Source organism: Corythoichthys intestinalis, chromosome 20, assembly GCF_030265065.1.
Source record: "Corythoichthys intestinalis isolate RoL2023-P3 chromosome 20, ASM3026506v1, whole genome shotgun sequence".
Classification (NCBI taxonomy): domain Eukaryota; kingdom Metazoa; phylum Chordata; class Actinopteri; order Syngnathiformes; family Syngnathidae; genus Corythoichthys; species Corythoichthys intestinalis.
The window spans coordinates 7,911,011-7,925,457 of NC_080414.1; the positions used below are offsets into that span (position 1 = coordinate 7,911,011).

Sequence of the window (14,447 nt, forward strand, 5' to 3'; positions counted from 1 at the left end):
ATTAGTTAACGCCTGTTAACGCGATAATTTTGACAGCGCTAGTTTAAAGTTGAACCTCAAAAGTCAAATTGTTTAATATTGTTTATATTACTGGTAGGGCTGTCAAACGATTAAAATTTTTAATCGAGTTAATTACAGCTTAAAAATTAAATAATCGTAATTAATTCAAACCGCCTATGAAATATGCCATATTTTTCTGTAAATTATTGTTGGAATGGAAAGATAAGACACAAGACGGATATATACATTCAACATACGGTATATAAGTACTGTATTTGTTTATTATAACAATAAATCAACAAGATGGCATTAACATTATTAACATTCTGTTAAAGCGATCCATGGATAGAAAGACTTGTAGTTCTTAAAAGATAAATGTTAGTACAAGTTATAGAAATTTTATATTAAAACCCCTCTTAATATTTTCGTTTGAATGAAATTTGTAGAATTTTCAATCAAAAAATAAACTAGAAGCTCGCCATTGTTGATGTCAATAATTACACCATGCTCACTCATGGTGTAACACATAAAATCAGTTGGACCCAAGCGCCAGCAGAGGGCGCCAAACACCAAAAAACAAGTAACAAGTGAACATTAAACTGTACTGACATTTTAATCTGTTTGAGCAGGGCATGTGCGTTAATTGAGTCAAATATTTTAAGGTGATTAATTAAAAAAAATTAATTACCGCCTGTTAACGCGATTATATTGACAGCCCTACCTAGGCTATTTGTCCAATCATTGAGTGCGCAAGTTGTGGAAAGTTTGCGCAGTGTGAATGCTGAACTTTTTCAATAACTCATTTGCAAATGTTGCTGCGAGGCAGCTCTCCAACCGGACCATGGTCCTCTTGGTCTAGTGTGAAAGCACCTTTAAACTATCTAGTGAACCAAAGTGGTAATCCCTTACCAGGACAAGGGGTGGTATTGCACTCCTGGTACTCCTGTGCAGCCCCCTGGCAAGTCTGACCTCCATACTTTGGCTCAGGGTTGCTGCAAGCTCTTCTCCTACTGCGGATGCCGCGGCTGCAGTCTCTACTGCACTGGGTCCAAGAAGACCACGAGGACCAACCGCCGTTCACGGTGCGTCCAGAGATCTTCCCTAGATGAAGAACCTCACCTAAAACGGGAAAAAAAAGACGTCTCTGTTCAAACCAAACATTCAAAACTTTCTCGTGAACCCCTTTGACAGATATGCCGGTATAATGATAGATTCGTAGCAGCTGTACAAATGTAATGCATCACAGTGTCCTTAAAGACCTAATTTGTATTTTCTGAAGATGGATTCAGCAATAGAAATTCGGCGTCTCGCGTTCATCAAAAAACATCAGTTTTCATCATCGCTACTCTCGCGTGGAATGAATCGCAGAATCCATAAGTGTTAGTTTTATTAAAGCATAATTACCTCATGCATTCATCAGGACTTTGAAAATATGACTGCTGGTGAAAGGCATCCAGCACTAAGTGGTTTTTTTGAATGAGAAGCCATCTGTTTGAGTGAATGATAATCACCTGCGATGAAATTACACTGACTGTCCAGGTCATTGTCAGATGAGTCATTCCTTCAACTCTTGGCCACATCCTACTTCTGCAGATGATAATGGCACTTAAGCTCTTTTGGCTGTCAATCATCTCCATCATCATCTGTAATCTTGTTTGAGGCCTTTCATTTTGGTTCCTTCTCTTTCTTTCTGTCCAATTTTTTTTTGCCATTTTCAACTCCCTCCCCCAGTCAATACTATTACCGGCACTGGTGTTTTTCCAGCATTTGTGCTGCTTTGTATTCTCAGGGAGATGGAGTGTTTACCTTGCACTAGTCCTCAACCTCTTCATAAATACGGCCGACCTTGGCATCTTACAGCCTCATCACCTCACAAGCTGGTGTGAGCTCCGACAGGGCCCGTTGAGGCGTGCGCTCTTAATCGATTCTAACTGGGCAGTGGTGTGGGCTGACCCGCCTGCAGCTGTGACCTGATACTCTTCATCCAGACTTCTTTAAAGCCCAGCTATTGAGCGGCTGCTTGTGTTGATTATGTTGGCAAGCTTCATCGTGTTTCATCTCATTAAAGCGTGCATTTACATAACGGTAACTTTGCTTATTGTCATAGAGGGATGCAAATATTGAATCATTATAAACATAAGTGCTGACAAAGGAGTGATCTTTTAACCTCTTTGTGATATAATATGATCACTGGCCACTAGGGTTGTTCCAATCATGTTTTTTTGCTCCGGATCCAATCCTGATCCTTTTAGTTTGATTATCTGCCGATCCCGATATTTCCTGACCAGATTGCTTTTTTTTGCTCCCGATTCAATTCCAATCATTCCCAATCATATACATTTTGGCAATGCATTAAGAAAAAAATGAATAAAACTCGGACGAATACATACATTCAACATACAGTACATAAGTACTGTATTTGTTTATTATGACAATAAATCCTCAAGATGGCATTTACATTATTAACATTCTTTCTGTAAGAGGGATCCACGGATAGAAAGACTTGTGATTTTGTATATTGTGACCAGAGGTTGCGCTAGACTTTTTCGTTGTCTGTCATTTTGACTGACAGTGTCATAAAAATCCGGTCATAACCTATTTTTACCCGTCACTTACATCTTAAAAATGGTAATAATGACATATTCAATAGTATTTAGTTTTCATTCATTTTGAATTAATATTCTGTCCGAACAAGCTTAACAAGAGGCAAACAGACAGCGGAGTGCACCAATCAGCGACGGGCAGACGTGCCGTTAGCAAAGCGACGAGGGCAGGACGAAGGACTTGCGCGCGGAAGTAAACATACGAGGAGAACGGAGTTTATTCAACATGGCTAGCGCGAGACAGACTGTTGTCAATGTCTTGTGTCAATGTGTTTTAACTCATTTAAACTGAATTTACCGCGGATTGGAACATATTCTCGGCTGTCCCGTTCACCATCCGTGTTGTTGTAGAGACGACTTTCGGCGCGCAAGAGTGACGTTGCTCGTGAAGAACACGTCACGCAAATAAACCAATCTGATTTGTCGATTGATTTTGTACCTACTCGAGAGGCTGTGTCCCAGACTTTTCTCTCAGTGTTTGAAAAATACAGGGACAACAGTCTGGCCGTGCCAGGAAAACACTCAGTTGCCTTGACATTTTTCCGAGTAAGGCCAACGACGTCATGCATCAAGAGAGACAATAACTAATTAATATGCTCACTCGCCACCCTGTGGTCTGGGGTGTGAATTGCAACCTGTCAAAATGACGGATGGACTTCAGTTTTTTCCGTCAGCGTTTTAAAAAACCGGTCAACGACGGAAAATATTCGGTTAACGCGACCCCTGATTGTGACTAAATATTGCCATCTAGTGTATTTGTTGAGCTTTCAGTAAATGATACTGTGGCCATTCCAAATGCATGATGGGAAGTGAAACCATGACTGTGCGTCGTGCTACCAATTGACATATCTTCTCTGCGTCGGGAAATAATTTAAGGTGTTAAGAAAATGATCAATTGCCACCTTGCTTCCCCACATTGCTTCCCATGATATTTCTAATCATAGGGAGAGGGATTGCAAGGCTTTAGCCAATTAAAAAAGGCTCCAAAGGCTGCAAAAGTTCACTCTACTCATTTTGCGCTGCCTTTTGTCACGCTATATAGGTAAAAAGACTCTGGATGAGTGTAACATGTTATGTCTGTAACGTTAAATACAATTAGAAAACGATTTAATTAACATATGTATATATATATATATATATATTAAAAAAAGGCATGGCCGATATTTTTTTGCCGATTCCGATACTTTGAAAATGACGTGATCGGACCCGATCGATCGGCATCCCGATTGGTCATCTCTACTGGCCACAGTGTACTCTTAATTAAATACAGTTTACAGTGATCCCTCGCTACTTTGTGCCCTCAGTCCATCACGGATTTCTTTTCAATTAAAAAATAAACAAATAAATGCAGTATTTTATAGAGCTTACCTGATTTTATAGCGCTTTCACTCTCACTACTGCTGCTTTTCTTGATCAGCCATTGCACTGGAATTACTTCTTAAAGTTAACGATGATTGACAGATGTTAAGGTTTGATCTTGCCAAAGACGCTTGGAAGCCAAAACTTCTAAGCGGCGCATGTGTCAATCATCGTTTGACTTGTTAAACAGTTGCTATGGCAACTCATTGTGTGTAAGTGAGGAGGTTGAGCGGATTTGAGTGAACTAACTCAATGAAGCATTTAATAAAGACAAGCATTTTTCTACTTTATTATTGTTTGGGACAGTAACATGTTTGAAAATACATTTGAAGTGCTTAGAAACTATTTATTAAAATACATAAGTGGTCGAAAACACCGACAAGACTGAAAAAGCAGTTTCTGCTCTTGCACTCCTCTTTAAAAGAAACTGCTGTATTTTAAGCCAAATCAACTGTTGTGTTTGACAGAACAATATGTCTATATGCTGCCATAGCAGATTCATGGCGAATTAAGCCCCCGAACTATTTTTAATTTGTCTGGTTTACCCTGGAAACCCCCGTTTGCAGACGTCACGCAACCGCTTGTTTCAACCCAGCCATAAAATGAAGATAATTATATTTATTATTCAAAATGTCTGTCATATTTAGCTTAGAATCATTAATTGATGTCTAATATTTCGTTTAAAAAAAAAAAAAATTCACTTGCATATTTTAAACTTTGAAACAAATGACGTCACAATGAAAAAAATGGTGTCTGTAAAAAAGTTACGGATATCTACCTCATAATTATCATTTAATTAATTGTATTTTTTTGTTACTGTCGCATTTTCTCCGATATGTTAGATGATAAATAATCGATCCAAACAAAGAAAAAAAAAACCTTTCAAAGGGTAAAAATATGAAAAAGAAAATCTCGACCACTCCTTGATGTCTGCGATTTCTGCAATGTGACCCTTGTTATATTACCATATTTCACCCATAAAATCCCCCCAAAATCCAGCTGTGGCCATTCACAGCTGTGTCTTGACACTCGGTAATGCATGCTACATGGAGTTTTTGGATCAAAACAACGTAAGTACGCGATAATATCTCGTTAAAGTCATGGCGTCGGTAATTCTGCTCTCGCATGCTCTCACCTAGAGATAGGGTTTTGCGGTTTAAAAAAAAATTATTTCTTTTTTTAAATGCCCTCCTGTTCAAAATTTTTATTCCCCCAGATAATTTAGATTTTAAGATTTCCAATGATGTATCACACATGCATATTGGACAATTTTGATATTTGGCCAAATTGGGGGTCTCAGAGTGGAACTTCAAGTCGCCTGAGTGTTTTCCGCCATATACATATATTTTTTTTCAATTATACTTTGGGAAAAAAAGCAAACAAACAAAAAAAATGGGTGGGATGGGGGCACTACTTTATGGTTTTTTAACTTATCGCGGCAGGTTCTGGTCCCCATTAACCGCGAAAAACGAGGGATCCCTGTATTCAGATCCATTGACTTCATAATGATATTGATGGGCGCGGGGCCGATTAATAGGGGCCCTGCATTGTTGGCGTGGCCGTCAAAGCTGACCGATTGGAATCACAGACAGAGAGCTTTTTTTGTTGAAAATTCTTGTGAATAAATGTTAGCAATAATTTTACGTAAATTATGTCGTAGTACGATGCTAGTCTGTCAGTCAATGTGGCGGCTGCCATATGTAAACAGAGCTTTTCCGGTGAAATTTTTTGTGATAAAATGCATAAATCCCTGAATTCTTCATAGATATACATGTTAGACATTCGCGGTTCTTGGTTAAACGCAAAAAGCAAAAAAACAACGTGCAGCTAGCATTTATTTTACGTAAATATGTCGAAGTACTATGCTAGTCTGTTAGTCAATGTGGCGGCCACCTTATGTAAACAGAGCTTTTCCGTTGAAAATTCTTGTGAATAAATGCTTATATCCCTGAATTCTTTATAGATATGGATGTAAAACAGTCTCGATTCTTGGTTCAAAGCAAAAAAACAAAACAAAAAAACGTGCAGTTAGCATTTATTTTACGTAAATATGTCGAAGAATGATGCTAGTCTGTTAGACAATGGGGCGGCAGCCTTATAACAAAGAGCTTTATACGTCGAAAATTCTTGTGAAAAAACGAAATAAAATAATTACCTTGAATCCTCGAGCAAATCACTCCTGAGAAAATACTTCCTGTTTGTATACGGTACAGCTTTTGTACTTTTTCAACATAAATCTGGCGTTGGATCGCTGCATGTGTCGCTGCGACCGACTGCGAATAACCGAAGCGGATTGTGGGATGGCCCCCTACTTGAAGGTGTGGCGCAGTAAAGGTCGAATCTGACCCGTCAATGTCTATGTCAGATCAAATACAAGTGCAGAATTAAAATGTTTAACCGGGACTAAAAACATGCAATAAAAATGAAATAAGTAAAAATTCTCAAGAGGTCAAATTCTACCAAATACTTCAGAGCTCACTGGACAGCGTTTAAGGATGTTTGATGTTTATGTATTCCAGATTTCTGTCTGTAGTTGACTTTTCAACCAATTGCTAATGTTTATTCCCCTCCATATCTGCCACACCGCTTACCCTCATGAGGGGTGTTTTTATTTCTGATTGTTAATTCGCTCCATTACTTTTGAACCATCAAAAAGGGGTGGGCATATTGTAAAGGCTCTTTCAGACATAATATATCGCAACATTAGCGGGTGATGTGACCCGCAATCTACCTGGATCCTTGGCTTTTAGACATAGGGTACTTATTCAGCTCGGTAGCTTTCGCATCATCTTGTTTTCCATTTTTGGATTTAAAGTTAGAAGTTAATTTACTGGACCGATCTGATCCATTCATTTGTGAGACATCAGACTGAACAACGACATTACAGTGTTTATTTAAAAAGAAAATATGCTATGAAGACTCTTACTGCCATACATAGTATCGCTATAATGTAATTTGATATTTGAATGGACCAGCATTACACTTTATTTCAAGATGCATCATTCTAAATATATCTGTGCACTTCCGTCTTTCCAAACAACAAGAAAGCTTTGAAGGGTTTAATGCTCCCCAAAATAAAAATAACGCAGGTCCATTTTTTAAAAGACCATCAGGTTCCCATCCCATATGGGTTCCATCAAAGCCATGTTCTGACATCAAGGATATTAAATCACAATGCCAAATTTGCAATTCTTTTCGTATGTTGGCTTATTTTTTGTATGTGGGTTGCTCCATTGTCTGGTAGGAATTGATTGATCTTGCCTTCTGACAGATGGTCGACCCTTGAACACATCAGGTATTTTGGCTGCACAGAATTTGCACGGTAACTCAACGCTGACAACATTGTGGCATCCATAGAGGGGAAAATAGCCTCGAAACAGATGCTCAAGGGAATAAATTTAAGGTAAAAACTAGAGGTATGCTTTTGAAAAGTGTAGGTTGAAGGGTTATTAATCTACAGTTGGAGGGCACTGCGCAAAGTGTCGCAATGTAGTGTTTTTTTGTTTGTTTTTTTTTTTGCAATACACTCTATATAAAAAGGAATGAGGCAAAATACAACCTAGATGATACTAGGTATGTCTTCTCTGACACTTTAATTCAGATTAAAAACCTTGTTGGAATAAAAATGCTTTGTGTACGCACCCCTTTCAGAATATTCTAATCCGATCCAGCCAGATTCTGATCAAGATTCTATTCCGAAAGAGATGGGTGGCTTATGTCGATTGAAAATCCTATCAGCATGCATGAAAACCTCCTTACCTGTGACGTCAGTACAGGTAGTCCCCGGGTTACGAACTTCCGTTCCTACGCTGGCGACGTAACCCGAATTTTCTCGTAAATCGGAATTAACGCTTTAAGTACCCCTAAAAAATAACTATCCAAAAAGTCCAAAGTATTGTATTTTGTTTAATGATGGAGGATACACTGCCCTCTGGTAGCAGCATCGGGTCTGGCTGGACCGTCGCCTTGTATGACTAAAAGATAGCTGCGCTCTGGTTTGGCCGACATAAGGCTGTAATTGTTTCAGCTAATAAATGTTTGTGTATGCATTTATAATTAAGTTTACAGCTACAGTTTGTGGATTTACGTGTGGAGAGACAGTGAGAAAGAAAAGCGTTATTTGGTATATGACAAAATGGCTTTTGACATATGGCATTTTTTTAATGTATGTGGCAAAATGGCTTTTGGTATACCAAAAAAAAAAAAGCTTTATAGAAAAAAAAATGCAATAAACCAAAAGCCATTTTAACACATAAAAAAAAAAAAAGCCACATACTAAAAGACACTTGACACATACCAAAAAAAAAAAAAAATGCCACGTACCAGATAAAAATGCTTTACCGAAAAGCAATTTTGCCACATACCAAAAAAATGCCAAATAGCAAAATCCATTTTGCCACACACCAAAAAAAAAATATAAAAATGCCATGTACCAAAATCCATGTTGCCACATTATAAAAAAAAATGCTACATACCAAAATCCATTTTGCCAGATTCCCCCTAAAATTGCCACATACCAAAATCCATTTTGCCAGATACCCCCAAAAATTGCCACATACCAACTAAAAATGCCATATACCAAAATCCATTCTGCCACATACCAAATAAAATGCCATAAGCAAAAATCCATTTTGCCACATACAAAAAAAATGCTACATACCAAAATCCATTTTGCCAGATACCCCAAAAAATTGCCACATACCAAAATCAATTTTTCCACACACCAAAAAATACCACATACAAAAATCAATTTGCCACATCCTCCCAAAAAAAATCTAAAAATGCCATATACCAAAATCCTTTTTGCCAGATTCCAAAAAAATGCTACATACAAAAACCCATTCTGCCACATACCAAATAAAAATGCCATATACCAAAATCCATTTTGCCCTTCCCCCCAAAAATGGTACATACCAAAAACCATTCTGCCACATACCAAATAAAAATGCCATATACCAAAACCAATATTGCCAGATACTCAAAAGACTGCCACATACCAAAACCCATTTTGACAGATACCCCCCAAAGTTGCTACATACCATATAAAAACGCCATAGGTGGATGGTGAGATAGTGTAAAGCGCTTTGAGCGCCTTGAAAGGTGGAAAAGCGCTATAAGTGTAACACCATTACCATTACCATATACCAAAATCTATTTTGCCACATTAAAAAAAAATGCTACAAACCAAAATCCATTCTGCCACATACCAAATAAAAATGTCATATACCAAAATCCATTTTGCCACATTCCCCCAAAATAATGCTACATACCAAAATCCATTTTGCCAGATATCCCAAAAAATGGCCACATACCAAAATCCATTTTGCCAGATACCCCCAAAAATTGCCACATACCAAAATCCATTTTGCCACACCAAAATAAAAATACCTTATACAAAAATCAATTTTGCCACATCCCCCCAAAAATCTAAAAATGCCATATACCAAAATCCATTTTGCCAGATTCCAAAAAAATGCTACATACCGTAACCCATTCTACCACATACCAAATAAAAATGCCATATACCAAAATCAATTTTGCCGGATACTCCAAAAGACTGCCACATACCAAAATCCATTTTGGCAGATACCCCCCAAAATTGCTACATACCGTATAAAAACGCCATATACCAAAATCCATTTTGCCACAAAACACAAAAATGCCACATACCAAACTCCATTTTGCCAGATACCCCCCAAAAATGCCACATACCACATTCCTTTCTGCCACATACCAAAAAACACTTTGCCACATACCAAAAAAAAATGCTGCATACTAAATAAAAATTCCATACACCAAAATCCATTTAGCCACATACCAAAAAAATGCCACATGCCAAAAGACATTTTGCCATATACGAAATACCACTTTGCGTTCTCGGCCCTGCTGTACGCAATTTGCTACGAGAATTGTATATACGTTAGCATTCATAGCATTTAAGCTAGTGGACTTTTGTTAGGCAAATTAGGATAATTTAAACTACTAAATTTACATATTGATCAGACTAGATGGACGTTTGAACACCAATTGTTTGGTGTCAAGTGTTTTATTGTTAAAATGCGTGCCGTTTTGAACATAAGTGTACAAATGTATGTTACAGTTTACAAATTGTCAAAAGTGAAGTAAAAAGCTTCAAAAAGCACAATTGCCTTGTTTGCTGTCTGTAAAACTGAACAACTTCAAAATTAGTGAGGACAGGACACATCATATTAATATAGTAAAGTAAAAAATAAGATACTGTGAGATATAATCAGGTACTGGGTATGGGACCATAAAGACAAAAAATGACTGGAGTAGGGCTGCAGCTATCGATTACTGTAGTAGTCAATTATTCCATCAAGTAGTTAGTTCAAATAACCGAGGAATCGTAATAGGAACGTTTAATGCTTAGGGGATATAAAACAAAGGTTTGCTAAGATTGCACTTTTAAAAGAGCATTAAATGCCAATACAAAATAAAATTCCCGAGTATTTCTTCAAACTATTTTTGCGAGTGTAGCCTTGGAACAGACAATTACAATATTACAAACAAAAATTTGGGGGATTTTTTTGTCTTTTTGTGTCCAAAACATTGATAATAATTGGTCGGTGAAGAAAACAACTGTTTGGACATGGAAGATTATGGTGTCCTGAAAAAAACGGACCCAACCAGACCATTATGAACATTTTTTTCCTCTGAAATATAAAGGCAATATCAAGGCAACTTAAATAAGTAATACGAACTGACAATGGGTTGACAATTTAAATAGAGGAGTTCTAGTCAGCAGAATGTACATTCCCCCGATTTATCTCATTTTGCAGCACGTTAAAAAGGTCCCCGTAGAGAAGACCTATGATAAAGAACTTAAAATAAACTGTGCGCACTCCGAGGCTAAGCCCGTTGCGTTTCTCTCTTGATAAAAGTGAGTCAGGCGTATAAAACGAAGCGCGCTGGCTGAGCAGAGAGAGAAAACAAAGCAGAGACAATAATGATAGTGCGGCGGTTATCATCCGTCAGAACTGGCGTGCTTCCACCAAGTCTGTGCTGTGTAGAAAAGTAATCTGTTGCCCACAAGAAGGTCCTGGCCCTGATAGCACATCAGCTCAAGTGAAACGCATCAAGCCTGCTGACATCCCACACTTTCTCCAGGGGAAACAATGAAGCCATCGCTCACTAAAGCCAGTCGACCACAGAATAAACTCGCCAGCTTCCAAAGAGATGGCAGTGTTTTTTTCCTCCCTCTCACACCATGTCAGCCTCTGCAAATGCAATCGGGAAGCGAAACTATATGAGGTCTAATTCCAACACATTAAGTCCAATGTTACTGCTGCTAAACTACCGCTGAGACTCGATATTTTTTTTCTTCCTATTGATTGAACCAGACAAGCATATTAGTTTTTATACTCATCATTTTTACTCCAGGCTGGCCTGTGGTCACGAAGAATGACTTACGACTAAAGCTTTTATTCGTTTATGGCCCACGAGGGACCGACTCCATGTTGAATTTAAACAGTGAGGGATCATGTGAGGAAATACTTGTTTCAAATTTCAAAAGCAAAATGCTTCTGTTATACGGTGGGGCAAATAAGTATTTGGTCAACAACCAATTGTGCAAGTTCTTCTACTTGAAAAGATTAGAGAGGCCTGTGATTGTCAACATGGGTAAACCTCAACCATGAGAGACAGGATGTGGAATAAAAACAGAAAATCACATTGTTTGATTTTTTAAAGAATTTATTCCCAAATTAGAGTGGAAAATAAGTATTTGGTCACCTACAAACAAGCAAGATTTCTGGCTGTCAAAGAAGTCTAAATCATTATCGCTATAAAAGGCACTTGTCCACAACCTCAGTCAGTCACACTCCAAACTACACTATGGCCAAGGCCAAAGAACTGTCAAAGGACACCAGAGACAAAATTGTAGACCTGCACCAGGCTGGGAAGACTGAATCTGCAATAGGTAAAACGCTTGGTGTAAAGAAATCAACTGTGGGAGCGATTATTAGAAAATGGTAGACATACAAGACCACTGATAATCTCCCTCGATCTGGGGCTCCATGCAAGATCTCACCCCGGGGCGTCAAAGTGATTACAAGAATGGGGAGCAAAAATCCCAGAACCACACGGGCTGACCTAGTGAATGACCTACAGAGAGCTGGGACCACAGTAACAAAGGCTACTATCAGTAACACAATGCGCCGCTAGGGACTCAAATCCTGCACTGCCAGACGTGTCCCCCTGCTGAAGAAAGTACACGTCCAGGCCCGTCTGCGGTTCGCTAGAGAGCGTTTGGATGATGCAGAAGAGGACTGGGAGAATGTGTTATAGTCAGATGAAACCAAAATAGAACTTTTTGGTAGAAACACAGGTTCTCGTGTTTGGAGGAGAATGAATACTGAATTGCATCCGAAGAACACCATACCCACTGTGAAGTATGGGCGTGGAAACATCATGCTTTGGGGCTGTTTTTCTGCAAAGGGACCAGGACGACTGATCCTTGTAAAGGAATGAATGAATAGGGCCATTTATCGAGAGATTTTGAGTGAAAATCTCCATCCATCAGCGAGGGCATTGAAGATGAGACGTGGCTGGGTCTTTCAGCATGACAATTAATCTAAACACACAGCCAGGGCAACAAAAGAGTGGCTTCGTAAGAAGCATTTCAAGGTCCTGGAGTGGCCTAGTCAGTCTCCAGATCTCAACCCCATAGAAAATCTGTGGAGGGAGTTGAAAGTCCGTGTTGCCCAAAACCAGCCCCAAAACATCACTGCTCTAGAGGAGATCTGCATGGAGGAATGGGCCAAAATACCAGCAACAGTGTGTGAAAAGCTTGTGAAGAGTTACAGAAAACAGTTGGCCTCCGTTATTGCCAACAAAGGGTACATAACAAAGTATTGATATGAACTTTTGGTAATGATCAAATACTTATTTTCCCCCATGATTTGAAAATAAATTCTTTAAAAATCAAACAATGTGATTTTCTGTTGTTGTTTTTTTTCCACATTCGGTCTCTCATGGTTGAGGTTTACCTTTTTTGACAATTACAGGCATCTCTAATATTTTCAAGTACTTGACTAAATACTTATTTGCCCCAGTGTATATATAGGTCGTCTGTAATAATGTCATCAGGTAGCAGCCGGCAGCGAGGCGCGTCTCATGTTGCTAAGGTGTTACTATGGCAGTAACCCAAAATCTATGCGGTCGATTCAATTTTTTTTTTTTTTTGTAATACGAGTTTTGACACAGCGAATAATACATTCAATACAATTTAACCGAGTAAAAACGCTCAAGGATTGAACTCTTCATCTGCCCTTTAAGTGTTAAAATATCGCTAATACACTCCCACCCCCTTTTGCTCGAATGGTTGTTGCCTGCAGAAAATTTTCCACAATCACCGCCTGCAAAAAGTGTGGCGGGGCAGCAAATAATTATCCACTAGGACCCCCACCTGCCGGACGTTCGCCTCGGGGGGCCCGTCTATACTCACCGCACCCAGGCCTTGTTCACATTTGTTCCGCCCCGACATACAGTACATTGGAATACATATAAACAAACACACTCAGATATCCTCCTGTTCATGAGGAACAAGATGTATTAAAGCTCTTGGGTGTCTGTAACAAGTCTTTCAAAACTGACCCCCACCCCGAACACCACGTTTCCCGCTTGTGCTCCAAGGTGAATTTAAATGTTGCCCTTCTAAGTAGGACCAAAACAATTTGTACCTGTGACAACATTGCATAAGATTGATACTGCAATTTCGAATAAGCAAACTATACATGACATTTGAGGGACCACCCAGACTCTAAATGGAACAGGCTTTTATCGTAAGCCCTTGTTTTCCCCACCAACACGAAAAACTTTTTTTTTTCCTGCAGTGTGATGTTTCACAACTCATATTAATCCTTAACAACATGCCAATTAGCCGCCTCTTTGTACTTTTTGCTTCCAAGTCTAGTTTATGAATAGCCTGATGGGAATAACGGCAATGATGTTCAAAGACTGTGGGTTTTCACACTGAATCTTAAAAGAAAAAAACCCCACAAACATTTCATAAAAACTTAAATATTTCACCTAAAACTAGAAAATGCAATTTCTGGAGAAATTGCGATGGTAGCTTTGCTGTGGTTAGTATATTGGGTCACTTGATTTTGAGGAATTTTGGGGTTATTTCCTGTTGATATTGGGGCATTTCTATGTCATGTTCTGTTGATTTTAAGTCAGTTTCTGTTGATTTGGGGGAAATTCTGTGTTTTTTCCTGTTGATTTTTTTTGGTTAAAAAATAGGAACCACCCAAGAGAGATTTTATTTTGTGGGTTTGAGTTTCAAGCCAATAGAGAATTTTTTTTCATGTTAATCAGTGACAATGCAAAATGTCAACGTGAGTTTTTGGAGGAACCGGGAAGTTTTAGGCTAATAAAAATAAAACACTGCACTCACAAGAATTTGGGGGGCATTTGCGTGTCATATCATGTTGATTTTAGGTCAGTTTCTGTTGATTTGGGGGA

At 38.6% G+C, this 14,447-nt stretch overlaps 1 protein-coding gene across 5 annotated transcripts in view; it reads right to left on the bottom strand.

The window, feature by feature from the left end:
* sema5a (sema domain, seven thrombospondin repeats (type 1 and type 1-like), transmembrane domain (TM) and short cytoplasmic domain, (semaphorin) 5A) overlaps positions 1–14,447 on the bottom strand; it is a 327,060-nt gene that overhangs the window by 27,007 nt on the left and 285,606 nt on the right. For all 5 annotated transcript variants that reach the window (XR_009061597.1, XM_057823814.1, XM_057823813.1 and 2 more), the window contains one exon: positions 910–1,119. Coding sequence is in view for 4 of the 5 variants with exons in the window: in XM_057823814.1 (XP_057679797.1) it covers positions 910–1,119 (210 nt within the window). In the remaining variant the exon portion in view is untranslated. The remainder of the gene's footprint in view (positions 1–909; positions 1,120–14,447) is intronic.